The following is a 20,954-nucleotide window of genomic DNA, read 5'->3' on the forward strand; positions in this document are numbered from 1 at the left end:
GACAGTGTAAATCTGTTTTCATGCGCTGTCTCTTTAAGACGTCGCTAAAAGCACTCATTTTTTCCTATTTACCTGGGCCTTTGGATTCGGTTACCTCTAAAAGCACGTTTTGCTTAGTTTCCGTGGCGTCTGTTGCCATGGTTACTGCGCACCTTGGCTGTGATGAGAGAAGAAGGAAGTGAGCACGGGGCTGCTGTTATCATCTTTACTGCAGTGGGTAGGGGGGGGGGTAAAAAGGTGAGGCAAGTGTGAGCTTTTTAAATCGTGTGAAAAGCAGAGAGAGAGAGAGAGGTCAGGAAAAAAGGGCACTGAACATTTACAGTGCTGCATGTGTTTTGTATTTTGCTCTCCGAGCATTATCATCAAAAAGCTCGGCCCTGTTAGTTCTTTTGCAGAATGGCTCTCGATGATCGGCTTGTCTCGGGCAAGATAAAGCCTCTGCTGTTTTAAAAGCCCTCAGAAATGATGATAATAAAGCTGTAACATCTGACATGACAACACACAGCTATGTGATTGTGTGTGTGTGTAGGGGGGCATTGACTCTCATAGCAGCTGAGTTTCTTTGCTTCGTCTAATGATCAGACAACCACGGCAGAAATAATCACACAAACCGCCTCATAAACTGACAGGAACCAACAACAACAATAACAAAAAACACACACACACTGCTTCCTGAACCCTCGAGTGCCTTGTCTGCAGCACGTCGGGGCCGAGCCAGAGGTTTTCGGATGTACTGAGGGAAAAATGTGTGTTGTTGCAAGAAAAACCGCAAAGCACCCGCATGACGGGACGGCAATATAAAAAGAGAGAAAGAGAGTGAGACAGTACTGAGAGAGCCGGAGAGGAGCCCGCTGTCTCCTGTGGGATCAGCATGCCGTGGGCTTCCTTCCTGAGGGTGACAGAGCTGCACAGACTCTCTCAGAAATGTCCCACTGGCAAAAAAAAAAAAAAAAAGGCTCTTTGTCCTGTCTGATTCCAGCCAGCGCAGAACAAGGAGCGAACAAGCATGTTTGGTAGTAGGGGTGTGTGAACAGAGACAGAGAGAGACTGTATGTGATTGTGTCCGCTGGTGTAAAGAGAGGAGATTGTCTGTTTATTTACATGTGTTGACTGGCTGCAAGTGTGTGTTTTATTGGTGTGTGTGTGTGTGTGTTTGCAGTCCTATTGCTGCAGAGGACAGACTTGGGCAGCAGCTAGAGATGGGATGACAGAAGCACGAGGAGCAGCCATGTGCTCTAAAAGCAGAGAGATGCCTTTGACAAGGATACAGCTGCATCATAGTATGGCGTTGGCATAACACGATGCTGCGTCTCAGCGTTCTCGAAACAACCCAGGCAGCTCAACATCATTCGATGGTGACACCGGCTCTGCACCAGAGGCGGTCTAAGACAACTACCAAAGTCGCATGGCTTAGTGTTGTAGCGCCTAAAGTGCCATAACCTCACAGCACAAGTAGCTTGCTGACAAAGCAGACAGACGGACAGTGGTGGAGCCGTGTTTACCTATTTCAGCCGCACAGCTCGAGATGGCTGCGCACCACTGCAGTAAAACCTTAGGGAACATCGATCTGCCCTTTTTTTTTGCTTTCCACAAAGCTTGTTTTACCCAGGTCGGCTGCTTGCTTGGCTGCCTCCGCTGTTGGCTTTGGGAGAAAACGGTGGAATAAATACAGAACAGTGACAAAATCAGCTGTTTGTGTTAGCATCAGGTTCAGTCACAGTGGGAGGAAACATGGAGCATGGCGTGATGGAGGGTGAGGGTGAGGAAGCACGTGTGCGGTGACGACGACAGAGCGGATGTTTTCAAGGAGTTGCGTTTTCACAATCACCGATCCAGACTAAACACGACGTCTCTCGCCAACGCTAACTCTCCACCTTCCTGTGTGAAATTTGAGCAGCAGCCTCTGGTTCCCATGGCAACGTTTTCAGCAGCAGCTGGGTGGACACAGTGTGGACAGACGTGACACAGATTCAAGTCACACAACAACAAATCCTCATCACAACAAACAAACAAACAAACACACACCGCGCCTGCCGATGACGATGAGGTGCGCCCTGCACGTGCACAAAAAACCGCTTGTATAATCACATCAGATCAGGTGTGTGTGTGTGGTGATTTATCACTATGTTCTCACCACTGGCAAAGCTGTGAGTAAAGCAAGTCATGACACGGTGGCATCAACCGATAATTCCCCGCAGTAATCCTGTTTATGATCCACGTCAGGCTTTGCTGTATCACACAGAATATGAAAAAAAAAGAGCATCTTCAGGAGACGATGATGATGTTTACTGATGTTAAACTCATGTTTCTTTTAATAACTCTGTCTCTGGAGTTTGTGCGTCAAAGCTTATCCCTGAAAATGTGTTTTTTTTCTTTGCTGTGATTAGATTTAAATGTGAAAAACACAAAATAATTATGCTTTAAATTCAGTTATTATGACACAGTAAACACGTGGATAAAAAAGTAAGTACACGTAGCAAAATGTGGTGAATTTAACCTTTCGGCATTTTGCTATTTCTGTTTTTATTTTTGCACTTTAATCTCCCACAATTGATGTTTGCAGTGAGCAGATTAGTGTTGAAGTTGTGTGGTAAACTTACAGCCGCCGGGTGCTGCAGGCTTTCATACCGTGTATAAAGTGTTGTAGGATGACAGTCGGAGGCGTTCGTTACAGCTGATTACCGGCAGACTTACTAGAATCACAAACTGTTAGTTTTGATCTAAATGTAACTGGTGGCAAAGGATCTAATCAAAGTGTTCCGTCGAGTTATTTAGCATTTATTATGTCATGTATTCACTCAAACTCACTCGACTTCTGTTAAGCTGACAACAAACTTGCTCCTTTGACATTTATTTTAAGCATCAAAGACCCAGTTTCCACCAACATACCATCAAGCAGCTCACGTCGTTCAACTCCTCCAGCCTTTGCGCCACACACGCCGCACAAGGCGCAAACCCAGCAAACAAATGGGCGAAGCCAACCGACATGTGGTGGCACTGTTTGTGCTGAAAACAGAGCCCCATGTGTGTGTCAGACTACGAACCTACGTCAGCTTCAGGTAAAGCTGAGACAGAGACTGTTAACAAGACTAAACTTCTAAAAGATTCTTGTCGGATGACCAAATCGCCATCCTCCAACACCTTTCTGACATTTGAATTGGTGACCAGACAAGCAAAGGGCCAAAAGTTGGAATCAAACCCGGGGCTGCTGCTGCTGTAGGGTCAAAGCATTTGTGCATGGTGAGCTATCAGGGTGCCCCATTCTCTCCATGTCTTAACAAATATCGCACCACTGTAGTTCGCTCCACCTTTTGCCCCTGAAATGTTGACCCGTGCTATAAATGAAAAGTCAGTGGAAAGTCACAGTCCTCCAGAGGATTCACCCTCTGCGGACCATGAATTTTAAGACAAAACATCCACTTTGTCAGTGCGATATTTCAGTCTAGACCAAAGTGGTGGACCACTTGACATTTCCATCCCTAAAGCCGGTATCGGTATCAGCGTGTTACTGGACAAAACACAATCCCGCTCCAACGTGCCTGCACTAAACACTACCTTTATAAATTATATAATGTTCAGCCTTTGTTCAGACGCCATGCTGAAAGGTGTTCTTGGCATTTGTCCACTCTGTAGATATCCGAGGGCTGCATGTGGAAAAACAATAGATTTCAAATTGACACGGAACGTGTATCACATGACCACCGTGGTTACATTTTCCACATTAGCCAACGCTTAACTGACGATGCTCAAGTGTGTGAACAGACAACAACAACAACAACAACAACAACAGGTAAAGGCCTTCGTCTCCTGTCCGAGCACCTCAGACAACCCTCACTTGTGGATATTTACAGCTGAAATATAAAAACAGTGCAGCGCCGTTACACTTCACTAAATCGCCCTGTACAACACGAGCTGCTCGTGATGGTTCTGCACACAGAGTTGGTAAAAACACACAAGGAAATACATAGAGGCATTGAAGTTGAAGTCAAACTTAAAGCAATGTGTCACCTTCACCTAACATTTCATCAACTTTCTGCACGACAATGCCTTCTTACCGTGCTGCAGTCGCTCTGTGTGCGAGGGTATCTATGAGTGTGTGGCCGTTCCACCTGCCTGCTGTCACTGTGGATCTAGGGCATTACCTGGAGTCAGGTGTCAGATGCAGTGAGGGCTAAAGTTAGTGTGTGCGCGTGTGTGTGCGTGTGTGTGGGAGGGGCGGGGGTATATAAGAGAGCAACAAAATAAACATCCCTATTAATATTGATTAAATCATGATTGCTGCTCTCGCACAGCTCACGTCGGCGTGGACTCACGAGTGCAGATGAGCGTGTTTGGAGTGGAGCACATGCACAATCTGAGGAAGAGGAGGAGGATGAGGAGGAGGTGTGTCGGCGGGGATTGGGGGGGCGGGGGGCTCTGCGCGAGGAGAGATGGGGCGTTCTCCTGTGTCTGTTAGCGCCGCTGTGCTGAGGAGGCACAAAGTGACACTTTGTTTCCCCCGCCAGATAGGCCGGCGCAGGAGAACAGAGTGGCATTCATCATTCGGACTGGCTGACGCACACAAAGGCTCTCATTGTGGGCTAACAGTAGCGTGTGGATGCGCATGTGTGATTAGGCGCAAACCACCACCACAACTGCATAATAACATTATGTGCTCACAGATGTGTGCTGTAGCCTTCAGAGGAGGTCGCAACACACACACACACACACACACACACACAAACACAGGACTATCTTTTGACAGCAAACATCAAAAACAGCAGCAATAAAAATCCTAATTTTATGATCTGGAATTATGTCTGTGTGCATCATCATACAGTGTTAGTGTGTAATATGGCCGGCTCCCCCCCCCACACCCGCTTCTCTCCAGCTTTGGCAGCATCACACTGCAGTCTCACAGAGATATGGTAATGACGAGGGCTTTACCAACCTGGATGCCGCCTATATTACAGCTGCATGGCACTTCAAAGACAGACTGCTCTCTCTCTCTCTCTGACTGACTCTGTGCAGAAATAGAAATGCCGCTCACACACACACACACACACCTCTCCGGAGAATCTCTCACACAAATATTCACACAGGAATCCACTTTATGTGTAAAGAGGGCCGGGAGCATCCACCTCCAGGTAGTCTCAATGATGCTGTGGCAGCCATGGCACTTGACATGTGCTAAAACAGTCATTCAAAAATTTAAAAAGGAAGAATAACTGACGCTTTTCATACGGTAAAAATGATAATTACGTCCTCAGATGGAAATATGTTAAAATATGCGTTGATGTTTCAAAATAATGAATGATTAGGGAGGAAATAAACTCAATTTTAACCTAATTTCACAGTAAAACATTAAATATTTTCATCCTAAAGTGGCTTAAAGTGTTTGATTGCACACTGACACTTCTGAGGTGACCTATAGGCCTCAAACATGCCATTAAAACAAAGCCTGGCATCAGTTTTAATCACAAACATGCTGCCTGGTGTATTAAGAAGAGCAGAGGTGTGTTACAGGAGCACAGGGAGCACATTTCATTAGAGCTGATGAGAACTTGCATCACGCTGAATAATTAGGACAGACCTCATAAGGAACAGAGTGGTGATTACAGTTTTGTGCTTCAGATGAGGGCAGCACTGACATCTGTGCATGCACATACATTTTCACTGAGGGCTAGTGCCTCTAATTCTGCACGCCAGTTCATTATTTCCAGCAGGCTGGCTGTTTCCAGGTCTGTGTGACTGCGAATCAATCGACATTTAAACCAGTTGAGTCACTGTCTTCGCCTTTGACTTGCTGTGATTAAAATCAAATCCATAGTTGCAGATATATCTGAGGTCAAATAAAATGGATGGCTGTCTGACACTCCACAGATGTCTCTGAGAAAAAACCATTCGTGTGTGTGCGATGACACGACGACTGAGTCAGATGATTGTTTACCGTGCATGTGAGAATCCAAACCTTCGGGTTGGATAGTGAAGATGAGCATCGCTGCCTTCTGTCTCGTGAAACACACACACACACACACACACACGCCTGCGTGCAGCACGGCGCCTTAAAATGACACCACACACCCATCAGAGCAACATATTTGATATATACAGATTAGAAATGAGACAATAGAAACAGAGTTTACTGATAAAGCCAACACCAGCAGGCTGTGAATTCATATCTGGCTCACTGCCATCTATTCTGTGTGTCAGCACACACACTCCACAGACGGTGACAGTAAGGCAGCGTTGATTTAAAAGCTTTTAAATGACGCGTGGGACTAAATAAATCCAGAATTTCATTTATTTTCTCTCTTTCCACAAGACCTGCACCACCATATGGCCTGTACGTGCTCTTTTCTTTTTTCTCTCCAGCTGACTCAAGTCTTCTTATGTATTGTGCACCGTTTGGGAGACTTACATCCACGTAGACCTAAAGGCACGGATCAATACGTAACCGTTAATGGCAGATTAGAGGATGCTGGCGCACAGGGATTACTGTCTATTAATTGCAGAGCAAAAGGCGCGCCGAGAACAAAGAATCTGGCCTTTTGTTTTAACCACAAATCCTCAACAACATGAAGCCGAGATGTTTCATTGATTTGCATCATTTTTAAATGTGGTAATAAATAAATAAATAAATGACAAATGGACAAATTTTGGCCTGTTGACATTCGGCGTTTGCGCATTTCAAGCGGGATCAAATAGCAAGCCCCATTTACAGCACACACACACACACACACACACACACACACACACACACACACACACACACACAGATCTGAGGATGGATCCGAGCAGGTCAATGAGGAATGAGAGGTGGGATACGGTGACAAGGTCATCATCGTCGTGAACATGTCAAACAATCAGCAAAAATAAACAAGATAAAAAATTAAATCACAACACCTTATTTTTTTTATTCCCGTCTTCCTTCCTCCTCGTGATCAGCCGCTCGCTCCAAACCCGCTTTTGTGTTGCTGATGCTGCGGGTGCCCGACGGGGAGAGAGAGAGAGAGAGAGAGAGAGAGAGAGAGAGAGAGACGCACGCACGGCACCGTCAGAGTCCCGCACAGCTGCACGCGTGCGAGATGGGGAGGATGGGAGGGTGTGGCCGCGAGAGAGGAGAGAGAGGCGGCGGCGGCGCGCGATGCGAGCACGTTACGGTAACGTAAGCGCGTGCATTTCGGAAGTAAAGGAAGAAGGGATGAATGGAAACCGCCTCGAGGAATTAAAAAAAAATAAAAAAAAATGTAGTCCTTAAGGTGTAAATCCTGCCGGGATGTGATGACCTCATGTCCTCATGTAAGATTATTTATCACTGTTATTGTTTCAGCTGGTGTCAGAACAATTAAAGGACGCAGCAGGAGATTCTCTCATTCACAAATAAATAATGTAGGCCATGTTGACACGTCCACCTTAAAGCACAGAGTGCAACATTATTTGTAATTAAAGCAACACTATGCAGATTTTTTTGTTTCAGAGAATACCACAGTGGTAAATATGTACAATAACTAATATTACTTACCGGGCCAACAGCAAGATGTCCAGCTCGGCGTCTGTCTTTCAGCCTTTTATTTCACCAAGCTCTCCCCCACGACTAGATTTACTCTTGTTCTGCAGATTCTTGACCGTTTACTCTCCTTCTCCTCCATAATCATCATTTTCACGCTGCTCCCCAACAGAGTTTGTCCATGTCACCAAACCTAAAAACCTCTTCTTCTTCCCGGTGGTCCGAAACGCCTGTGGTACAAACACCTTGCGGTGCTCTGAGCTCACAAGTCTGGTCAGCCTGGCTAACAAACTGATCTAACATGAGCTAACAGCAGCTACAGTTGTCAGCTGTTTGCTTCAGTGTCCATCAGGAAAACATTTTCTCCATAAAATATGATCCAGTTTCACCAAAACCAGTGAAACAGTTGGTGGTGTGTGACTGTAAACATCAGACAAGTCAAGAATAATAAGCATGCAGTTCTCTGATAAAATATTAAACAGATTAAATAGTCTTTATTTAAGAACAGACACTCTAATGAGCTCCAAAGATCAGACTATTACACTCTATTATCAGTATATTGAGGATAATCTCCAAACCTGAAAGTTTGTTTAAGCTGCTAAAGATTCAAAGCACGAACTAAGATTTATGTTTTAACCCATTAGCCCAGGCAAACTCTTCAACTCTGAGATTATTTCCTAATGTGGATTAATTAACTGTTGCAGGAAGTGTGCAAAGGATTAATATCAGAATCTGACATGTCCTCCAGGTTTATGGTAAGAGGCTTTCCAAACCACAAATGTAGTTTGTGTAATTATAAGTGACTTTGCTTTTAGTGTGAATAAGAACGTATTTCCTGCGTGTTATCATGGATGAGAGCCTGAAAGATGATGTAGAGCTTATACCAGGAAGAAGTTGCAGAGCTTCGGGTATCTTATGATCTTAACAGAGTGTGAAGATTTACCGGTGATCGCGCGCAGTGATTGCACTAATGAGGTTTTGGATCAGACTAATGTGGTAAAAGGTGCCGTGAGCTCATCTCTGACCGGATGGATGAGAACTGAGTCAAGCAGCTGCTTCTGCACACTGAGATGAGCCTGGTGATATTTACAAGAACTGCACACGACTGGATTGTGTCTAAAAGTGATCTTAGTACACATGATCTTATTATATCACACACAATATCAACACAACATCTGAATGCTAAACTCATATGACAAATGTGTCGACTGCTATGGCAACTGACGGGATTAGTATCAGTTCAGCTCATCTGTAGCTAGTGTACGTAATCTGGATGTAATTGCTGTGAAGCCCCCCCCAGCCAGTGTGGACCTTTCTGTGTTGGTTCTCTCTAGGTGCTCTAGCTTCCTCCCACAGTACAAAGACATGCAGCTTGATTGGTGACTCTAAATTGTTGGTCGATGTGAATGCGAGCGTGAACGATTGCTTGTCTCTATGCGTGTTGAACTGGCAACTTGTCCAGGGTGTACCCTGCCTTTTACCCAGTGCCAGCTGGCACCAGCTCACGCCACCCCCACAACCCTGCTAAAAAAGGATGGATGGATGTACTTGTACCTACAGTAAAGATAAATTCTTCCTCTTATTTGATGTGAGTGTAGCAGCACTGCTAGTAAGAGTAAGACATAGAGCTATGGAGAGATGGTTCCCCCCACCCAGAGTCTCAACTCCCAGGTTCAATCCAGTCAACCTCCATCCACCGACGACCCCATTCTCCTCCCTTCATACCCTCATCTCTTCTTCTTTCCTACAAGTCATCATCTCTGCACATCCTTTCCATCACTCGCAAACAAACCTGTCTAAACTTAAATCTATAATCGGCATGGTCCTTGTTAGTGAATTGTAGTCAAAGTCGGTTGATTTGGTTGTAAAGGCTTTGTCTGCTCTTCGATAAGTAACAGTATTGTTTGTCAAACTCTATGCGTGTTGAATTGGCAACTTGTCCAGGGTGTACCCTGCCTTTTATGCCGATGCCAGCTGGCATCAGCTCCAGCCCTCCGCCCACAACCCCGCTAAGGACAAGTGGTCACGGAAAATGGATGGATGTAATTGTACCTACAGTACAGATCAATTCGTCCTCTTATTTGATGTGAATGTAGCAGCACTGCTAGTAAGAAGAAGTAAGAAGCCTCACCCCTTCTTCTCTCCTACAAGTCATCATCTCGGCACATCCTTTCCATCACTCACAAATAAACCTGTCTAAACTAATCTGCATGGTCCTTGTTAGTGAATTGTAGTTAAAGTCAGATGATTTGGTTGTAAAGACTTTGTCTGTACTGTGTGTAAAACTATACAATAGAGGAGAGCAGGGAACACATTGTTGTGTCTTTGAGAGTCCCCTGAACTACATCTCCCATGTGGCATTGGGGGGAAACTTCAGGACCCTCAAGAAGGAGGTGTCAGTGCTCACACACATAATAAACCCTTTCCTGCTTCAAATAAGTTTTCATTTGTATTTTGACAATTAAAAAAAAAGTTGTTGTGAATTTCCTTTAAGTAAAAGTAAAAATAAAAGTCGCTTATGCTGCATTTGGTGCTTGGAAAACATCGGGATTTTATTTTGAAAATGTACCTTCTCCGTTAAAGCTAAAAACGTATAGAAATATCTGTTATGGGGAACAGATATACTTAATAAAGTTAGTCGCCTTTTTTTATGTGTTTTAGTCTTTGATTATTTGTTTTTTTCTTATTTTTGTTTTACGCTTTTATTTTGACGGTTCCTAACGGAAGCAGCCGTTGACGCTCGCGGACCTCTGAAGTTATAAGTATGGGTACGTGGTAGGTAACCAACGGTTAGTTCTGACATAGGAACGTTAGTTTGTTGTGAACTCTATAAAAGCGGAGAGGCGTCCAACCGACGCCAGCCATGCTCCCTCGCAGGCAGGACTACGGGGTGAAAATGACCGGAGGAGTGCGCGGAGGCTCGGTTATAAACTTTAGGACGACGGTGAACTCGGGCTCCGGCCGCCGCCGCGGCAGCTCCGCGGTGCTGCCGTCGGTGCTAACGTTCCTGGTGATCGTCGCCTCCGGAGGCCTGTTGCTCATGATAGAGAAAGGAATGCTGAACAGCATGGAGACGCCTCCACCCCGGGGGAGCGGCAAGCGGCTGGACTTCATCAGGCAGGTCGGGAGGCACGGTCCGGATGCTGTGGACGTGGAGTCCCAGGTAAGTTAGGTCACTGTTAATGTGCCATATAGGACGGATAGTGTGGAGCCAAGCTGGATCTGGATTCGTCTTGTGACCATATATATTTCACAACAATCTGAGTCAAACTGTTGGATTAACAGCCATTTTCTAACAAATTCCTGCCAGGCTTAAAAGTTTCAGGATCAAATGTGTCCCTGCATTGTAAAAGCCTACAGCTGTAAAGAAGAAGTGTGTATTTTATTAAAAAGATGCACTCTTGATTTATTATTACACTGTTAAAGCTGGTTTTATTACTAGTTTCACTATTAAACTATCATCTGCCCTTAGTTTGACTAGTTCCTCAGACGTCCACTTGAGGCTGGCTACAGGACAAGTCAGTCTCCATAAGTCCCCATGTTAAAATGTCCCAACTTCATGTTTACAGCATGGTACAAAAAAACAGTTTTGGTCTCTAGAGCTATTTTTGACATCCATGACAATTTAGGGTGGATTTTTATAAAAACACACCTGCTCAGATTATAGTTTTTTATTATAAGTTTTTTTTTAGTTAAGCAGGATTAAGTGTGGTCGCTTTGATTAACAGGTAGGTGCAGGTGTTGTGGAGAAATTGCTGAAGTCAAGGAGGGAAGAAAGTGTTCAGGAGCCTCTGATGTCTTATGTTGTATTATTTATTGACGCTTGGCCCAAGGAGGATTAGAGACACTCTCAAAAGTTCATCAGAAGTGCCTGAGTCGGTCTCACATTCTCCCCAGTCTAGTCCGTTTACACAGATTGGACAAGTTCAACGGTTCAGCTATCTATTATGTCTAAGAAGGCAGCAATAGGTCTCTTCGACCCTGGCCACCACAGTGTTGAGATAGACTGGCACCTACTGTTCCCAATCAAAGCCAAACAACTAACACTGCCGAGGACCTCAAGGCCTAAGACCTAAGGATAGAAAAGTCCATAACAGCAGGTACAGATAGAAAATGTGTCACCCTGATGGCATCACAATGACACAATCAGGTCAGTTTGTCTGATTTGATGTTGAACTGCTGTCTACACCTTCAAGTCACTGATTTGTATTCACATTTAGATCCTCCAGGAAATCCGTAACCGGACAATCAGGACCATGTGCAGCCAGAAGAACATGCCGCACAACATCTGGTCCCTGAGCCCCCTGCAGAGGAAGACAGTGCTGCAGCACATCCTGGTGAATGATCAGTATCACTTCCTCTACTGCTACGTCCCCAAAGTGGCCTGCTCCAACTGGAAGAGGGTGCTGAAGGTCCTGAGCGGAGCTCTGGAGAGCGTGGACGTCAACAGCAAGATGAACCACCACAGCGACCTTGTGTTTTTGTCCTCTCTCAAGCCCGAGGAGATCCGCTACCGCCTCAAGCACTACTTCAAGTTCATGTTTGTGCGGGAGCCCATGGAGCGCCTGCTGTCCGCGTACAGGAACAAGTTCGGAGAGATTCAGTCCTACCAGAAAAAGTACGGCGTGGAGATCGTAAAGAGGTACAGGAAAAGTCGCGCCAAGGACGCGCCCATAAAAGGAGATGACGTGACTTTCGGGGAGTTCGTCCGTTACTTGCTGGACGAGGACGTGGAGCGCATGAACGAGCACTGGATGCCGATGTACAACCTGTGCCAACCCTGCGCGGTGAACTACGACTTCATCGGCTCCTACGAGCGCCTCGAAAGCGACTCGGCGTACGTGCTGCAGCACGTCGGGGTGCCTCCTCACATTCAGTTCCCAGAGAGGCAAACGTGGTACAAGCCGGTCACCACGGAGACGTTACACTATTACCTGTGCAGCTTACCGCAGAAGCTGCTGAAGGAACTCCTGCCCAAGTACATTTTAGACTTTTCCCTCTTCACTTACCCTCTCCCCAACACAACCACTCAACACTGCCGGCATTAAATGTGCAATGTTTTATAGTTCTGAGAATATTTTTTATAGAGAATCATTTGTACTATTTTTTATTCCCTGGGAACAAACAGTATTAAGGGCTGTTACGTATTTTTTACTACAGATGGTCGAATATCATTGCAAAAAGCTGATTATCGGAAGAGGTGGGGACTTCACTTTAAAACCACTAAAGCTTGAAATCAGCTTCAGACACTTTCCATCTCATTTCAACGCGTTTCTGACGTGCACTGTTACAGTAAACGAACCAATCCAGTATACAATAATGGAAATGTACACAAGCAGTTTGTATTCAGCTTATTTCTTCATCTACACGTTGAAGGAGGTTAAAGGGTTAACGATTTCAATGGGCATTCAGTGCTTTAGCGGGCTAAAACACAAACCATGTACTCACGGGGGGGGGTGAGGTTTGAATCATGCTTGTGTTCTGTTGTCGTGTCACAGACTCTCCTTCTGGTCTTTCCTATAACTTTGGACTATTTACCTTCTAATAAAACACAAGTTCAAGTTTTGTGATATACAATCACTGCAAGTTCTGTTATTCTTTTTATCACTTTATTTTGTGAATAACTTAATAATTTAAACATCATTTTAAAAAAAACAGGAATGTTAAGTATAATACACAGGACCACAGGGCTGCACGAACACTTCTCTTGCTACATGTGTGAGGTTATAGTGGCTGAGGATCGGATCGGACTGTAACATACTAAACACAGCGGACACTTCTGCGTCCAGTCGTGTAAGTGGAGTCATTAAAAGTTGATATTTGCATTGGTTAAAAAGACAACTTGTATAAATGTTAGCACCGTCGTTGGCTTTATTAAAGACCCAGGCATGATTTCACCCTGAGTGCCTCGGGTTAGACGAATGCTGCAGGATGATTAGCGCCGAGGTTTATTTGATGCTTTCACAATTCAAGTGCAGACTCGAGACTTTTAAGCTTCTAGTGGTTTCGGACTCACTCATCGATGCCTTCGTTTGTCTGTCTGTAGCTGTTAATCCTTGAAGCTCACGCTTCTGAAAGGGAGAAAGAGATTTTCACACAGTAAGGAGGAGGAATTTTTAAAAATAGCTCTGGCTCCAGAAGCTGTGATTTTTCTCTGATATAACCAGCTTAACGCAAAAAAAGGGACAGGGAGGAGGAAAAGCCGTACCTGTCTGCTGACTTGTCAGTGGAGCGGTTAAGACTTCGGAGGATGGAGCGTTCTGGGGAGGTCTGATGAGGACTGGTGGAGACGCTGAGGGGCGACGAACTCTGCAGGGACGAGAACGACAAACCCTGCCTGCGCATCTCCTGAACCGCCCTTTCACTGAGGACACAGACACAGACAGACAAGGTCAAAATCTATACAAGCTAGAAGTACTTTAATTATTACTTAAAATTACAAAAAATCCAGCTCATAACATAAATATTTGCAGGGTTTTTTTTCTCATTTTATGACAAGTTTAGTATCTTTGGGTTTTGGACTGGCGGCCACATGAAACAATTTGAAGATACCTCCTTGGGCTCAGATTAGGTGATAAGTTTAATAAAAGCCCTATGAGACTTTTTTCATAAAATAAATGCCAGATATTCTAAAAAACTATAAACAGTCTCTTCAGATCAAGAAATAGTTCAATTTCGAGCTGCGGGAAGTTGATCCTGAAGGTTAAAACTTAAAAGTTTGTCTTTGCAGCCTCACATCGCAGAGCTAATAAAGCAGAAAATAAATGACCTTTTGTTGTGATACAGACAGATCGGTTGCAGCTTTGGTTCAATAGATTCAGTGTAAAGACTAACAGTCCTTTCTTTGGCTCACCGTTCGAAGCGTTCCGTGGTCAGCTGTCTTTTCAGGACGTCCATCTCCGTCTGCAGCTGAGAGACTTTGCCACGGAGCTGGGACACCTCCCTGACATGCTCCGCACTGAGTTCGTGCACACATAAGTAAATTACAAATCAACTATTTGGATAGGAAATCATTTTATTTGAGCCAACGACATATTGTGTCGGATTTGTTTACGTTTTGCTGTCAGCCAGCGCCAGCCTGTCACGAAGGACCTTCAGCTCCGACTCTCTCTCGCTGGCTGTCAGGTGGGTTTGGAACTCCTTGTGCCGATTGGTGGAGAGCAGTGTTTCGAGGTTGCGGACGGTCAGCCTCTCGCTGGCCAGCTGTTTCTTAAGCAGCTCAGATTCTGACCGAACATCCTCCAGTTCTCCTGTGAGCTAAAAAAAAACAAAACACGCAGATTCATGTAAATAAAACTGAACTGCTGCTGCATGTAGAATGCAGATCGAAAGTGTGTTTAGGGGGCCTCACTCTCTCTAGATCCATGCTCCTGGAGGTGAGCTGACGTGCGGTGAGCTCCTTGCCAGAGTCCAGTTTGACACAGAGCTCCCTGACGGATGCCAGATCCGAGAGGAGCGCGGCCTTCTCCTCCTTTGCTTTGAGCAGCTCCTCCTCCAGCCTGGACATTCCACGAACCATCGAGGAGACTTGGGCCTCATAGGCCTGCAGGGCCTCTCCATGCTTGGGGGGGAAAAGGTACATTAATCATCTCTGAACATTCTCGTGTCCACTTGGACCTCGTATGAGCTCCTACGTCTCACCTGCTGGATTTCTCTGTCCTGGTGGCTGACAGTATCGCGGAGGTGTCTGCGCTCCGAGTCTGAAGACAGCAGCTCCAGGCGGATGGTGTTATTGAGGCCTTCGGCCTGCTGCAACTTCTGCTCCCGCTCCTCCACCTCGGAGTGCGCCATCCTGAAACGATCCAGCAGGTCTCTGTTCTCCTGCTCCTGTAGGTCAACACGTAGCAGTCAGCTGACAGACAGGAGAGCGTGTGAAGTAGTGCAGTGTCAGCCATACAGAGTTTTTCTCTTGCCTTTGTGGCCATCAGCTTCTCTATCCTGGACACTTCAGAAATGTAAGAGTGGACTCTCAACTTCAGCTCATCCTTCTCATGCAAAGCCTCCTCCATCTCCACATGTACAGCCTGCACAGACAGACAGGAGCCGGTGTTATTGCTTCATCAGCTCCTCCTTTATACAACAGAAGAAACAGCGGACTCCTGATTAACGACAGTAAGATTTATCACACACTTGGTTCTCTCTGGTCATCGTAGCCAGGTCGTCCTGCAGCCTCCTGTTCTCTCGGATCGTGATTTCTTTGTCTCTCCTGAGTGTGGACAGCTCCTCCTGACAGACGTCCAGCTGCCTCCTCAGGCTGGTTATCTCCCTCTCGCGGCTGTTTAACGCCCCCTGCAGCTGACTGCGAGGATCGCGCGTTGACGTCGCCACAAGAAAAAACAAGTCACGTCAGCTTTCTGAGAGGAACTCGTGATTTTTTTTACATTACATTACATTACATTGCATTTAGCAGACGCTTTTATCCAAAGCGACTTACAGAGGAGGACATAAGCTGTGATTTTTGAAGATCTATTTTGAAATACTCACGCTAGAGAGTTGTCCATGTTTGTGACTGTGAGTCTGACATCTTCAAGGGTCTGCTCCTGTATAAATGCCAAAGAATTATGACTCTTAAATACAACTCTGCAGTTAGATGTTAAAGATTTGTTTCACATTTTTGTATTTTAGTCTGTCTGAATACAACATTCACTTGTCCAAATGTATACTGAAGGAATCCACAGTCCTTGTTCTTTGCAAAAATGTGTCAAAATGAGGATGAATGTTGGTCGTGTCTACCTTTTTAGAGTTGTCCTCCTGGAGAACGACCAGTCTTTCCGTCTTCTGATCCACCTCATCCTGCAGAGCGTCTTTCTCTCTGTCCAGGGCAGAGATAGATTTGTGGAGGACAGCCACTTCCTCCTTGTGTTTGGCACCCAGTTGACTCAGCTCCCCTAACGGACAAAGCAACAACAAAAAAAAAAGAAATCAAGCAATACAACATCAACTATAGCAGCCCGTCCTGAATATACAAACAGTCACCTATTCTCTCCTCCAGTTTGTCAATCTGCTCGTGAGCAGCATGCAGCTCGTTCATCTTCACGGACAGCCTGTGTTGGGTATCAGACAGTGACTGCTCCATCTGCTCCTGTAGTAGCCTGTAAAAGAGACAGGGGGTTCTTTAACACACTGGCAACAACCCCTGAACCTTTTCAGTACAGATGCCTTTGAATAATGAGGCCAATCTCATAGACCAGCTCATCACACATCACTGTTTCAGGGTCATGCTACTCGTTTTCAACACAGACCTCAGAGCGTTACACTCTGCCCTCTGCTGTGCGACCTCCTCCGCGTTCTGGACCAGAGCAGTAGATCGGACCTTCAGCTCCGCCTCCGCGGCCTCCCTGTTCTCCTTCAGCAGACACACCTGTGAGCGCAGATCCAGCCTCTCCCGCTCTAACTACACACCGAAACACGCAAGGTGCCACGTTAGGATACAGCAAAGCCACACAGAGCCAACCCGAAAAACACAGCTGTGATCATAAATAATAACTGTGTCGGAAAGGCATTATAAGTATGGAGAAAACTGATTTATTTAATCCACCAGGCTTACACTCCGAACGACATTCTCCAGGTCAACAGTCCTCCTCTCCTCTCCCTGTCTGTCAGCGAGAGCCGAAGTCTGAGCGACCTGCCAAAATGTTTGAATATCGGGGCAAGTTAGGCTCAATACGTTCTTAAGTTGTCAGAAAACAGAAAAATGGCCTAAAATCCAACTTAATCTTCTAAAATAGAAACCAACAAACGAAGTAGCCAAAAGCCAAAAAACAACAACAATTATCTGATAAGCGGCTGCTAGAAATCAAAACCAAACCTTTAATCTGTCCATCAGTGTGTCTCTTTCAGCGCTCATCTGTTGGATCTTCATTTCCGCCTGGGTGATCTCCTCCTTCAGTTTCAAGAGGTCAGCTGACGTGTCTCTGCTACGAGCCAGCTTCAAGTCCTCCTGAGCCTGAGTGAACAATCAAAACATTTGCTCAACACTGACGCTGTAAAATAGAAGTTTCCACCTGGTGGGATGTTTTTAAAACTCACTTGTTTAAACAGAGCTTTGAAATGTTCTCTCTCTGTGCTGAGGGCCTTCACATTGTCCTGGATGTCCTCCATGTGCCTCTCAAAGTCCAACAGAGCAGCCTTCAGCTCGTCTCTTTCCTTTAATACGCGAAGCAGTTCTGTCTCTGTACCACCTCCCTGAAAATTTGAGGCTGTTATCTCAGGTTTGCATCACTTTCATGAAGCTGAAAAATGTGTTAAAGAAAATAGCAAACATGTTTTTATTTGTTGGTTTTTGTCTCTTACTCTTGTTACTTTGGACCAAGGACTTCGGCCCCTGCCTGGACTACGACTGGGGCTTAAATCCAGGCCACCGGGTCCTCTGGCACTTTTGTAGCGCTCTGCCTCTTGTCGATAATAATCCCTCTCCTCCTCGAGACTCTTGACAAATGCGTCGAGTCGCGATGGGGAGCGCTCCCTTCCACAAACACCGTGCTTAGCCCGCATGGTCTCCAACTCCAGCACCAGGTCTTTATCTGGGAAACAGCAACACGTCAGTAAGACAGTAATGTCAGTAACGTAACGCTGATATAAAAACAGGCGTTGCTGCTTACCAGCTGCCGTCATTTTCTCCATTTTGTCCTGCAGTCTGATTTTCTCGTCCTCCAGGAAATTCACCAGCCCCTCCATTTTCTCATTCTGCTCTCCGAGCTCCACCAGCTGGTCTCTGAGTCGATCTTTTTCAAAGTCACCTTCAGACTGCTCCTGAATATAATCAAGTCCAGCAGATTATGTAAGAACAGCACACAGGACAGATTTTTGGCATGACACAGCGGTTTTATGTTCACTGAAGAATGTCAGCTGTATTCAAAGGAAACAGACTCGACATACCCGTCTAACTTTGGTGACGATATCCTCCAACTCTGCAATAATTTCCTGCTGCCTTTGAATTTCTTTCTGTAGTGAAGAGATTTAAAATTTGTTTTAACTCCGGTACACTGCCTGTAAATGTATCTTTTTATTTTATCTCTTTCTCCCCGCTTTCTCGTACTCTTACTTTAGCTTCGTGCAGTTCCATGTCGGCAGTTTCCAAAACACGCTCCCTGTCCATCTCAAGCCGCTTGGCGAGGTCGTCTATGTGCGTCAACTCTTCGCACAGTTCCAGGTTCTTCAAAGACAGATTGGCCACCTCGGTGGACACGTCCTTCTTCTTCTGCTGCAGACCTTCGACCCTCTGCTCCAGGGTCCTGTTGGTCTCCTGCAGGTACTCGATCTGGATAACACAAAGAAGCAGCAAACAGTCAACACACACGGGCAAACCATGCGGACTACTTTTCTTCCAGGGTTCAAACATCGGGGTGAATAAGCTTGCCTGAAGGTTGAGATGTGCGATGAGTTTCTCGTTGCTGGCGTTCTGAGCCTCGAGGGTAATGACATCATGAGGTCGTCCTCCCTGAAGAACACGATTTAGACGCTCGATCTCTTTGTCTCTCTCCTCCACCTTAGAGAGGAAAATATAGAAACATCTTAACACCTCTACAACATTCAACATGTCAGAGTATTAAATGCATCTAATTCATTTCGCACCTGTGTGTTTAAGTGTTTTATATAGTCTCGAGCATTTTCCAGGTCCAGTTTGATCTTTACGATGTCTTCCTGTAGCTCGTGGATTCTACAAATAAAAAGCAATCACGCAGATCAACATGTACGTCAAGGAGTCAGCACGTCTCCCAACAATACAAATCAGCTGTCACAAAAGAAAACAAACCTTCCATCTGCCAGCTGCAGCAGGTCAGCGACATACGGATCGTCCGGCTGCGACACGGGGTAAGCTGACGTGGAGGAGGGAGGGATGAGCTCATCGATCTGCATCCTCTGACGTCTGAAAGGGATGCTGCGCTTCTTTCCACCTGTGAGAGTGTGTGAGAGGAAAAACATGATTTTTGGGGAATTGTAAAGTGATATTTCGACGCGTGACCTCGGACGTTACCTGGTGTTTGCACCACAGCTTGCATGTTCTTCTCCTGCAGCTGCTGGATGCGCTCAGCTTTGGCCTTGCCGTCCTTCTCCAAGCAGCGAACTTTGTGCACATATTGGTTATTTAAAAACTTCAAGTCGGACGTCTCGTGGTCGAGTTTTCTGATGTGGGTCTTGAGCTCTGAAACAAGAAACAAGAAACAAGTTATCAGATACAAGTTAGGTTTTTTGGTGCATTCAGGTCAAGGTTGTTGGGTTATCATCACAGCTGACCTCTGGTGACTCGGTCCTTCTCCTCCTTCAGCTTGAGAAGCTCCTGGTGCAGCTCGTTGTTCTCCCTGATGGCCCGAGCGTTCTCCGCCCTGTACGGCTCCAGGAGAGCGTCAAAGTTTCGACTTTCCTTGTCGGTCTTGCCCGCTGACAGTTTGGCATTGCGCAGGCTTTCGGTGGTGTGGACCAAATCACTGCAACACAGAGGAGGAGGATATTTAAAGACATCTCATCAGCTGTAGTTGCAGGTGAGAAGCAGGTGCAGAGGGGCTGAAGGTCTCACCTGAAGAGCTTCTCCACCAGTGGCAGTGACTCTATCCCCAGTGGCTGCCTGTAGCCCAGCTGATCCAGACGCTTCCTCAGGTTGACAAACTTCCTCTCCGCGCTGCTGTTCATGTTGGCAACTGAAACAACACAGCGACGTCAGTCTACGTTACTCAGATACGTTACTGAGATACTCACAGTAACGTGAAACAAGCGACGTCACTGTTCAGACCTGTGCTGGGGGTAAGAAGGTGGCTAAATAGCCTGCTAACCGACCGTTAAGCTTGTTAGTCGGTGTTTCGGTTTAAAGTGTGACCATGCTAAGCGGTGACAGTTAGCCGAGAATGAGTGGTTGTCATAGTTACGACAGGCGATGAAACTACAATTACATTAATGAGAAAAAATCAATCATTCACAAGGATATTGTGGCGTCTTCCCGCTTTTTAACGCCTGTCGTAACTATGACAACAAAAAACGCATTCGGCTAACGGTCACCAGCTAACACGGTCACTCTTTAAACCAGGACACCGGGCTGTTTGACGTCGGCTAACGGCTTACGTGGCTAGTTCACATGCTTATAAACAAACGTTAGCTCAACTACATCTTAAGAGATGACACGTAGCACTAGTTAGCACGGTCTGTCTAACTAGTAATGGGTTAGTTAGCGTTAGTTAGCCTCGACTTACCTCGTTAGGAGAGACGCTAGCCCGACTAACGTCAAACTTGGCTCTACATCACCGACGTAAATGTCTCGCTCGCACCTTTAACTTGCGTTAAAAGTTAATTATCCGCACCACATCGTGTTATCGGTTAGAGTCGGGTGGCAAACAGCTCCTCGGGCTGACACGTTTCCGCGGTAAAGGGTTTGAAAAGAGCGCCGAGGCTCCGCTTGGATCCGTCACCATGGAAGTGAGCGTGTGGAGCAGCGTTTTGAGAGCCGGCGTCGTCCGTACAGAAAGCGGAGGGC

General features: G+C 45.9%; 3 protein-coding genes across 4 annotated transcripts in view; 1 reads left to right on the forward strand and 2 right to left on the reverse strand.

Annotated features, from left to right (window-relative positions):
* cracd (capping protein inhibiting regulator of actin dynamics) overlaps window positions 1–7,102 on the reverse strand; it is a 20,096-nt gene extending 12,994 nt beyond the window's left edge. The window contains 2 exon segments of the mRNA XM_027290644.1: window positions 1,503–1,642; window positions 6,886–7,102. Coding sequence (XP_027146445.1) covers window positions 1,503–1,563 — 61 coding nt within the window. The 5' untranslated portion in view covers window positions 1,564–1,642; window positions 6,886–7,102.
* A 3,250-nt stretch (window positions 7,103–10,352) lies between these two features.
* On the forward strand, window positions 10,353–13,066 carry chst14 (carbohydrate (N-acetylgalactosamine 4-0) sulfotransferase 14). The gene is made up of 2 exons (XM_019277659.2): window positions 10,353–10,652; window positions 11,710–13,066. Exons 1-2 carry the CDS (start codon window positions 10,353–10,355, stop codon window positions 12,535–12,537), a joined length of 1,128 nt encoding a protein of 375 aa, XP_019133204.2. The 3' UTR covers window positions 12,538–13,066.
* Window positions 13,067–13,162: 96 nt separating this feature from the next.
* Window positions 13,163–20,921, reverse strand: cep135 (centrosomal protein 135). 2 transcript variants are annotated; one of them, XM_027289976.1, is made up of 26 exons: window positions 20,674–20,921; window positions 20,007–20,127; window positions 19,727–19,917; window positions 19,467–19,634; window positions 19,245–19,386; window positions 19,064–19,148; window positions 18,849–18,977; window positions 18,534–18,749; window positions 18,368–18,433; window positions 18,091–18,241; window positions 17,792–18,012; window positions 17,519–17,674; window positions 17,298–17,435; window positions 17,037–17,114; window positions 16,732–16,883; window positions 16,466–16,581; window positions 16,223–16,377; window positions 15,974–16,029; window positions 15,620–15,788; window positions 15,403–15,513; window positions 15,131–15,316; window positions 14,841–15,050; window positions 14,544–14,746; window positions 14,343–14,447; window positions 13,698–13,853; window positions 13,163–13,560 (listed from the first exon to the last, which is right to left on the reverse strand). In XM_027289976.1, the coding sequence occupies exons 2-26, from the start codon at window positions 20,117–20,119 to the stop codon at window positions 13,539–13,541; spliced, it is 3,495 nt and encodes a 1,164-aa protein (XP_027145777.1). In that variant the 5' UTR covers window positions 20,120–20,127; window positions 20,674–20,921; the 3' UTR covers window positions 13,163–13,538. The 2 variants fall into 2 exon arrangements, with proteins under 2 accessions (XP_027145777.1, XP_010729323.3); XM_010731021.3 differs by having other exon boundaries at window positions 13,164–13,560; window positions 17,783–18,012.
* Window positions 20,922–20,954: the final 33 nt, after the last annotated feature.

This window comes from Larimichthys crocea, chromosome XVII (genome assembly GCF_000972845.2).
Source record: "Larimichthys crocea isolate SSNF chromosome XVII, L_crocea_2.0, whole genome shotgun sequence".
In the NCBI taxonomy this organism is placed as follows: domain Eukaryota; kingdom Metazoa; phylum Chordata; class Actinopteri; family Sciaenidae; genus Larimichthys; species Larimichthys crocea.

Excerpts from the sequence above, each read along its gene's own strand:
- cep135 (XM_010731021.3), bottom strand. The coding sequence starts at position 20,119 with ATGAACAGCAGCGCGGAGAGGAAGTTTGTCAACCTGAGGAAGCGTCTG. Across the intron at positions 19,918-20,006 it reads CTGGTGGAGAAGCTCTTCAG|TGATTTGGTCCACACCACCG; the intron begins GTGAGACCTTCA and ends TCTGTGTTGCAG. Across the intron at positions 15,317-15,402 it reads AGAAGCTGATGGCCACAAAG|GAGCAGGAGAACAGAGACCT; the intron begins GCAAGAGAAAAA and ends GTTGACCTACAG.
- chst14 (XM_019277659.2), top strand. The coding sequence starts at position 10,353 with ATGCTCCCTCGCAGGCAGGACTACGGGGTGAAAATGACCGGAGGAGTG. Across the intron at positions 10,653-11,709 it reads CTGTGGACGTGGAGTCCCAG|ATCCTCCAGGAAATCCGTAA; the intron begins GTAAGTTAGGTC and ends ATTCACATTTAG.